This window comes from Tamandua tetradactyla, chromosome 5, assembly GCF_023851605.1.
Source record: "Tamandua tetradactyla isolate mTamTet1 chromosome 5, mTamTet1.pri, whole genome shotgun sequence".
Taxonomy (NCBI): domain Eukaryota; kingdom Metazoa; phylum Chordata; class Mammalia; order Pilosa; family Myrmecophagidae; genus Tamandua; species Tamandua tetradactyla.
In genome coordinates, this window is record NC_135331.1 from 168,943,978 (window position 1) to 168,957,429 (window position 13,452).

At 43.1% G+C, this 13,452-nt stretch overlaps 1 protein-coding gene across 3 annotated transcripts in view; it reads right to left on the minus strand.

Moving 5' to 3' along the window:
• The window catches only part of METTL24 (methyltransferase like 24), a 133,638-nt gene extending 121,400 nt beyond the window's left edge, over window positions 1–12,238 (minus strand). For 2 of the 3 annotated variants that reach the window (XM_077162650.1, XM_077162649.1), the window contains exon 1: window positions 11,344–11,899. Coding sequence is in view for 1 of the 3 variants with exons in the window: in XM_077162647.1 (XP_077018762.1) it covers window positions 11,915–12,238 (324 nt within the window). In the remaining 2 variants the exon portion in view is untranslated. The other variant, XM_077162647.1, reaches the window with a different exon arrangement.
• Window positions 12,239–13,452: the final 1,214 nt, after the last annotated feature.

Sequence of the window (13,452 nt, forward strand, 5' to 3'; positions counted from 1 at the left end):
AGGTGGGGACTAAGGCAAATCAGAATACAGGGGTAAGGAGGACATTGTTTGCATTTTAGAACTTCATCTACCCTATGAGACCAAAGGAAGAGAGGATTATTTTGTTCAAAATCTAAATTTTCTCTAGCACATAATCGAACTTAACCTGTCTGGATAGATCATTTAAACAACCCAAACACATGGGGCCCAGAATGGGAATGAGGGTGTGTAATTCCATAGAGCTTAATGTAATGCCGGGATACATCCCAGAGTATGTTGAGCAGATAATTTTTTTTTCTTACCATATGATCATTCCATTCTTGGTATATAATCAATAACTCACAATATCATCACATAGTTGTATATTCATCACCATGATCATTTCTTAGAACATTTGCATCAATTCAGAAAAAGAAATAAAAAGAAAAAAAACCTCATACATCCATACCCCTTACCCCTCCCTCTCATTGATTGCTAGCATTTCCATCTACCCAATATATTTTAGCCTTTGTTTCCCTATTTTTTTCTATACCCTTTATCACTACCTTTCATTGATCACTAGCATTTCAGTCTAGTATATTTATTTTAACATTTGTTCCCCTATTATTTATTTTTAATCCATATGTTTTACTCATCTGTCCATACCATAGAAAAAAGGAGCATCAGACACAAGGTTTTCACAATTACACAGTCACATTGTGCAAACTATATCATTATACAATCATCTTCAAGAAACTTGGCTACTGGAACACAGCTCTACATTTTCAGGTACTTCCCTCCAGCTTGAGCAGATGATTTAAAAGTATTGGCAAAGTCCCTTGCAGGATGGGAGAAAAAAAATATGGAACTATTGAACTCTACCACCAGGGAAACCACTGGTACTTTCTCAAACATTAGGGACTCCCAAGTCAATAGACCAATCCCTTGATCTTGAGACTTGCTCTTGTGAAGCTTATTTCTGTAGCAGAGAAACTAAGGCTACCTATAGTTATGCCAAAGAGTTATTTCCAGAGGGCATCTTTTGTTGTTCAGATGTGGCCTCTCTCTCTAAGTCTAACAGTGCAAGTAAAATCATTACCTCCCCCTACATGGGATATGATATCCAGGGGTGAAAGTCTCCCTGGCAATATGGGATATGACTCCCAGGGATGAGTCTGACCCTGGAACAGTGGGATTGACAATGCCTTTCTTACCAAAAGGGGGAATGGAATTGTAATAAAATAAGGTACCAGTGACTGAGAGAGTTCAAATAGAGTTAAGAGGCCATTCTGGATGCCACTCTCATGCAAGCTTCAGCTAAATATTGCTATTTACTATGGTTTGCCAAACTTCAACCAAAACTATTCCTGCCAACTCTAAAGAACACCTGAGGCTCTATCTGAGATTCCATAAATGTTCCATGCACTGTGAAAACTTTCCAGAAACCTACAAGCTCCAGATGGGTTCCTAGGTCAGATAAATCCTGAAACCCAGCAGGGCCAGCCTCTCCACAACATTAATTAGTTCCATTTCCCATCCATATTATCGACAACCCTTTCCAACATGAAAAAGTTAGAAGGGGCATAGCCCAAATAGCTCTAAAGATTGGGAGAAAGTTCAGAGGAGAAAGTGGAATTATAACAGAGATGATAGGATTTAACAAATGAGCATGTGTTGGCTTGAAAGGATTATGTGCCCTAGAACAGTCATGTTTTAATCCTGATCCATCTTGTGGAGGCAGCTGTTTCTTTTAATTCCTATTCAGCACGGTAGGTTGGGGGCTTGATTAGATTATCTCCACGGAGATATGACACTCCCAATTGTAGGTATTAACCTTTCATTGAGGGAGATGTGACCCCACCCATTCCAGGGGGCTCTTGATTAGTTTACTGGAATCCTTTAAAAGAGGAAACATTTTGGAAAAAGCTTCAGAGCCGCAGAGCCCACGTAGCCAGAGACCTTTGCAGATGAAGAAGGAATACAACCCAGGGACGCTTCATGAAATAAGAAGCCTGGAGAGAAAGCTAGTAGAGGTTGCCATGCTCACCATGTGCCTTTCCAGTTGAAAGAGAAACCCTGAATTTCATCGCCCTTTCTTGAGTGAAGGTAACCACTTGTTGGTGCCTTAATTTGGACATTTTTATAGACTTGCTTTAATTTGGACATTTTCATGGTCTTAAAACTTTACATTTGTCACTTAATAAATTCCCCCTATAAAAGCCATTCTGTTTCTGATATATCACATTCTGGCAGCTTGCAAACTAGAGCAGAGTATGACTGCTGAGTCAGTATATTAATATTTCTTTTAGTCTCCAGTGTCTTGGAGCAGCTAGAAGGAAACACCTAAAATTATGAAACTGTAACCCATACCAAACCCTGAAATCTGTTCTATAACTACTTGCTGCTGTGGGCTTTGAAATTTATTGCTTTATTGTATATATATTTCACAGTTTAAAAATAAATAAATAAAATGCATATAAAGTATCAAGTATAATAGCAAACACTTAATTGACTGGAATGTGGATAATAGATCCAGAAAAGCAACTTAGCAATTAACCCTTTAACTCAAGATTACACTAACTGAACGAAAAGCCTTCCTTGACCTAAGAAGCAATAAAATGAATTGTAGTGGTACTGTTAATAGATTGTTTTTTGAATGCTGTATGGTGGGGATCACATTTCATTATTTTTCCATGTGACTATCCCGTCAATGCAGCACCATTTGTTGATTTTTGGGGGGCGAGGGGAAGTGCACAGGCCGGGAATTGAACCTGGATCCCCCACTTAGGGTCAGGAATTCTACCACTGAACCACCCTTGAACCCCTGTTAATAGATTTTTAAATTTCTTTTGAGGGAAATTATATTCCAAAACCTTGGAAACATAAGTACACAGAGCAAAATTAGTTAATGTACTATAAAAGATTATTTTAATATATATATATATATATTATTTATTTAATATATATAAATATATATATATTTAGTTTTTAGGGGAAAAGGCAATGTGAATAGTGAATCTTAACAATTTTATAATAAATGAGTTACATGAGGAATAATTTGCAATGGTAATGCTAACAAAAATTTACTATTACCAACCTGTATTTAAGAATGTTTTTTACTACTCCACTAGCAGTTGATTTTATTTTTATTTATTTATTTTTTGCATGGGCAGGCACCAGGAATTGAACCTGGGTCTTTGGCATGGCAGGCAAGAATTCTCCCACTGAGCCACCATCGTGCCGCCCTGCTTGCAGTTGATTTTTAAAAAATATTCCTGCTCCTTTGATTCCTAGGTATACTGTATGCATAAAATTTTAAGAATAAAAGAAACCATTCCCACACAGTCCTACTCCTCTTGACATCCCAGTGTCTACTGGTAATACAAAGTTGAATTGGCGCAACCTTCATTCACTGAACCACTTCCACATTCCAGACACATGGTAGGTGCTTTCATCTACAAGCTTCATTTAAAGTTTGCAACAACCCTGGGATTTAAGTACTACTAATTCTTTACAGAGAAGGAAATTAAGTTCAGAGAGTGTATGCCATCCAGTAAGTAGGGGAGCAGAATTTCATCTTCTGACTTCAAGTATAAAAACGTAAGTCCATCATATAGGTGAGGCATGGTTTTAATGAAGTATTTTCTCTCCAAGGAGCTCATGTACTATCTCCCTGACTTCTCCCAAATTCTACTTCCAAAACTGCTGAATTGAGGAGGCCTCCTTTCCCAGCCTCACCACTCAGAACTCACGTAGGATTTGTAAGTGATTTGTGGGGCTCCACTCAAAGTAAATGAAAAATAAACTAAAAGTACTTGCTGTCATCTCGTATACAACAGCAAGCACTATGCAACTCGAACACTACCGCTGATGTGTGGGTCGATTCTGAAAACACATTTGGAAATCTTTCAACTAGCTCCAACTAAAAATGACTAAGTGATTGCCACGAAGATGGATTTAGAAATGGACTTTTATTCATCTCACCAGAGGCCTTTGGCTCATTTACACTGATGGCTTTATTTATTTAAATAAATTATCTTCCCTTGCCCCCAGAAAAAAAGGCCAGCAGACCATCATTCCATCCCTGCTCTGTGCAAAGCAGCTAATATAAACAATGTCAGCAAGAAACATTGCATTTAACAATCTCCAGAACAAGCCATGGCACTGTTTATAAGATGTAAATCAAGTCTTGTTTTCTTTCACTCTTCTGCTAAACTCTGATGTCTGCTTTGTTTTAGATTTCAGTCTCCTAAAAACTGCCTCCCATGCTTTATTAAATACTGTCAAATGTGCAGATTTGGCGAGGCATTCAAATCGGCAAATATGAACCCTGACCTAGAGATGGCATCTGTTTTGGTGCAGACAATTCTGGCGGCAGCAGGTGCTATTTGCCAGGCATTCCAGCTTTCTGACTCTTGGGCTCCTGGCACGACTGCACTCTGGTCTCCTGCAATGGGCCAGGCGGGGCCACCAGCACTGACCGCTGTGAGCAGGAGAGACGGGTGTCACTCCCAGGCCAGGACATTTAATGCCCTTCAAGACCCTCCAGAGTCCTCAACCCCTGTGCCGAGGAGATGGCAGTGTTCCCGGATGGTGGCTGCACTGCCAGCCTGGGGTCAGGGGAAGGATGATGAGGATACAGAGCACGGCCCCCGCCCCCCGTTTCCTGGCATCCCGCAGTGGACACCCAGCATGAACAAGAAATAAATCTTTGTTATAGGAGCCCAGAGATTCGAGGATTGTTTGTGACTGCACTATTAACTGGGCCCTCCTGTCTGATACCCCCAGACAAATGGGGCTGTGAAAAAGAGCATGCTGTCTCTAAGGGTGTTAGGAAATTTGTGTAATTTAGTATCTGAAGCTAAATGTTATTATCCTGTCAAAGAAAGGTCCCTCAGACCATAGTTCACTTGGACCTCAACCATCATGCTCCAAAATCTGAATTAAACAGAACCTAAGGAAAATTAAAGAGGGAGAGTTACAGTCATAACCTTCTGAACCGCCAGTTCTAATTCACTGATCTGTCAAGGTTCTTACTTGTAAACAACAGAAGTCACTCCAGCTAGTTAAGCAGAAAGGGAATTGACTCATGGGTATATTCACTTACAGAGTCTCAAGGCGGACCAGAGAAGCCTGGAAGTGTCTGGACACATAGCTGGTATCAACTGCACTGCCCCACGGCAGGGTACAGCCCCCGCGGCTCATTTTGTCACCGTGGGCACAGGACGCATCCACGAAAACATCATCCCACTTCCTTCTCTGTATCTCTATGGTGCCATCCAAAAATCTCATGCTGATGTATCTGACTGGGGAAGCCTAGGTCACACGGCTGCAGCCCTATGTGCCAGGAAAACTGGGAAAATTATTTTTTATATTATTCCTTAAGAAGGTGAAGAAACCCTCAAACACAGAAAGGATATCCAAAGGTGTGGCCAAAGAGAATAATAAATATCCACTACATCTGTTATAATGTATAATAGGGACAAGTCAGAGCCATATACATAGAGCTTGTGTGCATATACCCAATGAATTAAAATATATATATATATATATATATATATATATATATATCACAAGTAAGCACAAGGTGCCAACTCATTGCCCAAACTACCTGGCAACAGCATTATCTATAAGAATACATTCATATAGAGAACTAGTTAACCAAAAAACAAGAAAGATACCTATATTCACATACAGCATAGATAAACATCTGAATCCATAACTAATTCCAGTTTCTAGATGGTGGGCTGTGGGATTATGGTAAAAAAAAAAAACCTACACTCAATTTCGAGTGCTCAGATCCAAGATCCCTGAAATGGACTAGAATAAAATATGAGACAAACAAAAACCTAAGGGCAAAAGAGCAGCACAACAGTCATACTCAACCATCAAGGAGTGCCAAGGACTTAGCGTTTCCTCCCTGTGGTAACCGCAAGTTCTCTAAGTTTCCCCTTTCTCTTAAGAATGGCTTCCAGGACAGGGAGGGAGGACACGGGTTGTATTTGGGGCTGAAGCTGGTTGAGACAGATTGAATATGTGACCCACATTGGCCCACTGAATTCTCTCTCCAGGGAATTTAAAATTTGGGGTGAGAGACCAGGAATCCAGAGGGGTGAGTCACCTTAATGGTAACACTGGAGAGAAAGAAGGAGGAGGAGCTCAGAAAGCTGAGATTTCCACGGGCCTTATCTCCCCACCCCCCACCCCCATCTCCTCCATACAGGGTCGTTTAACTCTTCCTTCAATTCAGTGAGAAATCCCCAAGTGTTCTCAATACATTTCTGTCATTCTTTTTCTTCCCTTTTTAATTTAAGCTACGCTAGAGTCCATTTTTCTTCTTTACAACGTTGTAAGAACTAAGTCTGTTCCCCTACAATCTTACCCTCCCCAGTCTCCAGCCTTAGCCTCAGGGAACTCAGTTTTCTTTAGCAGGAATGATTTAAAAGGAACTTCAGCTTCCCTGAGCATTTATATACCATGCTGCCATCGAATTTAGCAGCATCAACCTTGCTTACCATTTTATAGGACAAACAATAGCTAATTTGATAACACTTGGTTCAGGGGTTGCAACCTCAAATGCCTTCAGAGATCAGTTCGGTGATATAAACCGGGAGAGGGGTGAGCTGGAACCCACTGGTCACTCTATGTCCCATCTGAAGATATTTATATTCAAATACTTCTTAAAGCACTGTGTGGTCAAACAAACCATCTGCAAGCCAAATTTACCTTCTGAGATATCAGCTAGCAACCCAGCTTGCTGTTAGTTTAAATTACATATGGTCTCAGATCGTAAGGTTCAGAAATCTCAATTTTCTTTCAATCACTTGAGCAGGATAACAATGCTTCTCGAACAGTAGATTTTCCCACCCTCTTCTAGCAAGAAACTCTACAGGAACCAGTAGGAAGTTTCTAGAAGGCCCAAGGATTGCTTTTTACAACGAAGCTTATAAGCACTTGGCAGATCTCTGCCTTAGTGTCTTTCTCATGGTAAATGAAGTGCACTCCTGCTACTTTCTATGAATCACGGGATAAAGAGCCAAACTCATAAGCACAAGGACTTCAAAGGTGTCAGAGCACAGATGGAAAAACTCAAATGCCTACCACCCTTTGACAGTCTCCACTTTAACTACAGACTAAAAAAGGACATTCAGTTCTATTTCAGAAATCTGATAAGGCATTCTTTTTCTTGGGGAAACGGACTGGACAAATTATACACCAAAAAACTAAAATCTTAACCACCAATTGTTGCGAAACAATGGAGCCCCCATTAGCAGTTCCTTTGCCAGCAGAAGTCTCTCTGAGGAACTGCAGGATTTGGAAGGGGTGCAAATTCCCCATCTAAAGCACATCAAAGTTTTCATAAAAACCTGCTTTTCTTTGTGAAACGAAGCAACTGCGACTTCACACCCACATATACTGGAGCTCATTCAATTACTCTCAAAGACTTTGTTTAAAATGAAAAAGCTTTGCCTCCTAAGGACAGTGTGAGAGGATTGATTAATGTTATTCCCCGAAGAAGGGGAGTGCAGTACACACACAAAACCTTAAGGAGCTGGAAAGCACTTCTGGGCCACATTTTACATGCAATTCAAACCTACCTTCAAGTATTCTGTAAAGAATAAGAACCCTTAAAGCAGTCGGCTATGGCAGGGGACATGCTATGCCATTTTTCCTCTTTCTTCTTGATGACAATCACAGAATTAAAACTAAGAGGAAGAGAAGAAGCAAGGAAGAAAAAAACAAATTTCGCCATATGGTTTTGCAAGAGAAGAGAAAACAGCTTTTTCTCTTTTTTTGACACCTTGTACCAAAGGATCTGTAGCTAACAAATCAAGCCAGCACATTGCTGGCTTCTGTAGCTCAGTGACTCAGAAATCACTTTTCTATGCAACAGATTAAATGTCAAATAAAATATCTCAGATAAGAGAGAAGAAATTTCCTCAGGAAGCTTGGTTCTTGTATGAATGCCTCTCCTGTGCAAATAAACCCTATATTCTGCAGCTGTCTTTTAGGTGAATTGCCAGTCTGTGGGGGATAGTACATCCACCCCCAAGCTGCATAAAGAAGCATAAATCAGGGAGACCACATCTTAGTCCCTATAAATTCCCCACTAAGAACTTCAGACGTTGTACTCGTAGTACATTTCTATTTAATTTCAGAAAGGGGGGGGGGGAACCTCACACACACAGATGGAAACATGCAGAGAGAAAGGAAAGAAAAGAAAAAATAAATACTGATATTTTTATGCACGTGTAGTCTGCAAACTTCAGAAATTAAGAATTCCGATGGAATGCTTAAAACCTGTAATATACAAAAGTGTACATATAGGCTCTACAACAGTCATAATAAAAAAGATTTTAAAATTATTTATTTATTCATCATCTATTTTTTGCCCTCATTTTACAATGCTCTGATTAAAACCCCTGATATGAAAGAGGACTCAGTATTCAGAGCTAGTTCTTGTGTGGCTCAGTGAAAGAAAGGGATGAGGAAAGAAGGAAGAAAAACATATGAGGACAATACTTCGCTTCTCTTTTTTATAACAGATTATTTTCTTTAAGAGGAGCATAAGCTGTGATTAAAGTGGCAATATAATTGCTGAAGTTTTGTGCCTCTACCACCTGCGAAAGGAGCACTGTGACAAGAAACACTCAGCAAACCAATTATTTCATGCAGGTTTCATCCACCCAGAAAGCTGTCCTCAAAATAGAATGGAACTTTTTCTCCTTCAACCAATCTGGTAGGTGCCGAGGGCAAAGTGCCCACGTACCTAAATAACATTGTTTATCATTATGTTTAATAAACAAGATTTGAGTAAAATAAGATCCCAAGGAGTTCAACAAATAATTTCCAAGCTTTAATTATTTTAATTACTTAACCGTGCATTCAGCTTATATTTCACCATGTCTTGATGCGAAGCTAAAAGATTTGTGCCCAGACCGATAAGGGACATTGAACTGCATTCCCAGAAATGAGAGAACAGATTAGATAACTAGTATTTTCAGTTTTGAGTAACATTTTAATTCAACTGTGAAATAACGGGAAAATGAAACATTAAAAATCCTCACTACCCAGGAATTAGGTTAAATCAGAATGCATATACTGAAAATATATTGACGGCTAGGGAGAAAGGCATCCAGGGAAAATTTTTCCTTTCGAGGCTAAAAACTTAACGAACATTTAAAAAATAGCAATAAATCAAATAACTGCTTTTTTTATATATTTATAACCAAAGACATTTTGCATTACACGTAATAGGCTGAAATAGTAAACTTCTTATATTTTTACATGTTGGTGTCTCTCAAGTAAGCATTTACCATAAGGGTCACTATGGTAAATACAATCCTTCCCATCAAGAACAACCATGAAGATGAAACATCATTTCATCTGAAATGATTACCAAAGCGCAACTTGTGCAAAACAACTAACAGATCAGAATGCATTTCTGTTGGTATCCCAAACTGGGGAGAGAGCAGCATGCAAGCAGGATTGAGCTGGGAAAGTTTCCAGGTGATGAACCTTAACCCAAATGTTCAAGGATGGAAAGGGCATGAATCTTAGGAAATGAAGGAGAGGACTTGTAGGTAAAGAAATAAAAAATAAACCAAAGGAATGGAAATAGGTTCTAACGTAATGTATTTGGGGGATGGCTTGAGGTCAAAGAGCTGGGATGGATCAGTGAAAATTCAACCTATCATTATTGAGTGCTTTCACTATGCTAAATATTTCCTTTTTTCTTTTTCCTAATCTAATTTTAACAAAACTGAGTCCCAGGGCTCAGACTTGGATCTCTCATCTTTGTGAGCCACACTCACTCTGTAGTTTTGCTCATACAGTCTCTTGGTTTTAATGCCACATGTACACTGACACTTCCCAAATCTGTACCTTTGGCCTGGACCTTGCCTCCAAACCTCTGATTCGTATATCCAATTTCCTATTTGACATTTCCACCTGGATGTCTAGTGGGTATCTTAAATTTAACAGGTGTAAAAGAAACTTCTGATTTCCACCTTAAAAAAAAGTCCTACACCCACACCCACCCCCCAAAAAAAGACAAAAGCAAAACAACAACAACAAAATGCTCCACCTTTATCCCGCCTCAAAATATATGTAGAACTGGGTAGGCCACGGTGGCTCAGCAGGCAGAGCTCTTGCCTGCCATGCCAGAGACCTGGGTACAATTCCAGGTGCCTGCCCACACACACACAAAATAATTATATATATATATATATATATATATATATATATATATATGTATGTATTTCGAACCACTTCTCACCAGCTCCACCTCTGCCACCCACATATCCAGTTCACTAACGGGAATAGATGTGAACTTCCCTTCCAGTCACTCTCTGAGTCTGTGCATGCCAAACCTTTCCATTTGTGGGGCAGGCTCTAATTAGCAAAGATTTAAGGCTAATTCTTGGCCCGCTGACAGCAGGAAAAATGAAGGTTGTGTGTGAGTGTGAAAGGAAAGTGCAGGATGGGGTTTAAGGTGTCAGGGATAACACGTTTGAGGACATTCACAGTGGGACAAAAGAACCCGGACTCTTGAGAAATATCAAGTGCCAGGCCAAATGTCCCTCCTTTGGCAGCCTTCCTTGCTCCCCAGGCAGGGTCAAGACCTCAACTGCAGCGCTGGTTGCATTACTGGATGTGCCGCCTGAATGCCTTCTCCCCACTAGCCTTTGAACTAGTCTAACTCACATCTGGTACCTGGTAAGCCCTTGGCAAAAGCGTGTTGGATGCATAACATGTTTTCATGGAAAGTGCAGGAGCTTGGAGAAGGAAGCAACCTCTTTCTTTGGAAGAGCAAATGAGGACTTAACCATAGGAAGTAAGGTTTCAGAGAGTGAAATAAAGTATTTTTAGTTTATCCTGGAAGATACCATTGATGGCCCAGTAAGGAACAACCCTGGGGTGGAAAGACAGAAGGCAAGTCTTGAAGGGGAAATGGGAAGGGAAAGCAGTGGAAGAAATGGAGTGTGATCAGGAAAAGTAGGTTAGAGCTGGGAAGCTAAAGGTAGCAGAGTCAAAACATGAGTTTTCTCCCTCCCCAAGAGGCAGGGAGAAAATGTTTGAGAGAAAAGATTAAGGGCCAAGAAACAGCAAGAAGTTAGATCAGAAGATGTGGTTGGGGTTGGAAGCAGGAGATGATGGGCTTAAGGCCCGGACAAGCTCAGACTTGCAGTTCTTAATCTTTTCACTCCCAAGTATTTACTGAGCGCCGAAAGGAGGGAAGGAGGTCGGAGGCTTAAAAGTCAGAGGTTAAAACTTGCTACTCAGTGAGGTGTAAGGCAAGAAATTGATTGACGTAGGAAGAGCAACACTGTGGTGCATTGTAAGGCAAACCCAGGTTATTACTCGAGGATCCTATAAACTTACCACTAGGCGATTACTGGGGACTCGACTTCCCACCGCGCCAGCTACCCTTGTCAACAACGTCTGGTGTGCAGTTCAAGGGAAACCCGGCCGGACCGGATGGATGGACATGGCCGCTATGAAGGTGATGGGAAAAGACTTCACAGTGGATCCCCACCCGCTCTGTCCAGACCTCGCCATGAAAACTGGGAGACGCATAGCACATAAATGGTATCACAACTCCTTTCGTTACCTTTCCCTACTAACACTCAAACCCTTCCCCCCGCCCACTAAAATGTCAGCTCCGTGAGGGCAGGGCTTTGACCGTTTCCTTCACTGCTGGATGCCCGGAGCCATGGAGAAGGCCTGGCAGCGGGTGGACGCTCAGCAGATCCTGGCTGAATGTTGAATGAACTCCACTCAGTCCTACTTCAGCGTTCCAGGCACTGAAGGAGGCGCCCAGTGAGGCCTCCTAAGAGAGCGCAGGGAGTAAGAGAAGAGGCTGAAGACTTTTCGGAAAGTCCCAGCGGGACTCCCGCGCGGGCGCGGAGGAGGTTCTGGACTTGGTCCCGGGACCGCGCGGCTTGCCACTGACCTTCCGGCGCGGGCGCCCGCGTGGGCCGCAGCAGCCCGGCTCCTGCGTCCCGCTCCCGCCGCTCCCCGGCGGCGCCCGGCGCCCGCTGCGCACGTAGGTCACCTGCCTCCTGCTGGCGCCGCGTGGAGGGCCGGGCGCGGGCGGCAGGTGCAGCCCGGGGGGCCGGGGACCGGGGCCTGGGCCGGGAGGGGCGCTGTCCGCGCGAGGTCGGGCCCCGGTGCGCCGCAGCTCGGCGCAGAGCCGCAGGCCGAACAGCAGCGCGGCGCCGAGCAGACATCGGCGCAGGGTGCCGCAGCCCTTTCCCGGCGGCCTCTCCCGGGCCATGGCGGGGCTGGGCCCCGAGGCCGCGCTCGCTCAGAGCCCCGTGCGGCGCCCGCCGGCAGCGGGGATGTGACCCCGCGGGCCGGGGCTGCACACTGTGGGAACTCCTCCGCGGGCCCGAGCGCGAACTCGGAACCGCCTCCCTTCCCTTCTTCCCGTCCAAGGCAACCTCGGCGTAACCTTATCCTGCCCAGCCGAGCGCGGCCGGCCGCCAGCAGGGGCGAGGGGCGGCGGGCAGGGCGGGGGCCCACGGCGGCGGGGGCCCCACTGAGCGTGAACCCGAGCCCCACCTCGGGGGACCCTGAGGAGGCACCCTCCCTCCATTCCGGCCTCCAGGCCTGAGTTGAAAGATGCAAGGCCGGGAAAAGCGCATTCCGAATGGGAGCTTGGGCTGTTAACTTCATTTTTTGATGTTAGAATTGTTGAAGAAACATAGAAGGATAGGTGAGCTGCCAGGTTTTGCTATGAGGAACAAATTCTGCTTGTCAAGCAGTTTGTGCCGTTAAGCACAATATAAAAATAAATCGCACTTATGCTCAGGTTTACAACTTATCTCCCTGTAGAAAGAAGGGCTGCAGATTAATTAAATTAGAGTTATTCCATTTCTAAATTCTGCCTGAAGCCAATCCATGCTTTCTCTCCGTGTTATGAAATGTGTGGGGGTGAAGAAGGAGAGGAAAAAGCCAGCTAAGACATCTGACAGCAGGGAGAGAGAACAGAAGTTACCATGGCATGATGTAAATCAAATTAATTTAACTCCAAACACACACCTCCCTGCTGTCTTGGAGAGATACAGGGGGACGAATTTATCTTTCTGCAAAATGTTCCCCAGCTGGTATTTCCATCACCACCTTGACCTTAATTAATCAGACTCAACGCTCAGAGCCTGAAGCCCCGTGTTGGCTGTTCCATTTTCAACGGTTATTAACATGCTTTCCCACAACTTGTTTGGGTTTGGGTTTGAGGTTTAGATTTGGGTTTGGGTTTATTTTCTTTAGCTGTGGCCACATTTTTTTCATGCTTTATTCCTGCATTTTTCAGGCTATTATGTGAAACTGCTTCTGCTATCCTTTCTCCCCCCCAAACATGCTGCAGCATGGACAAGAGAAACCAAACAGGAAGCTCCCTTCCCCTCCCCCACCTTGAATTTTGGGAATTTTCCACAGGGATCTCCTCTTTGAAATCCTCATCTCTTCCTGGCTAAGGAAAGCCCCAAT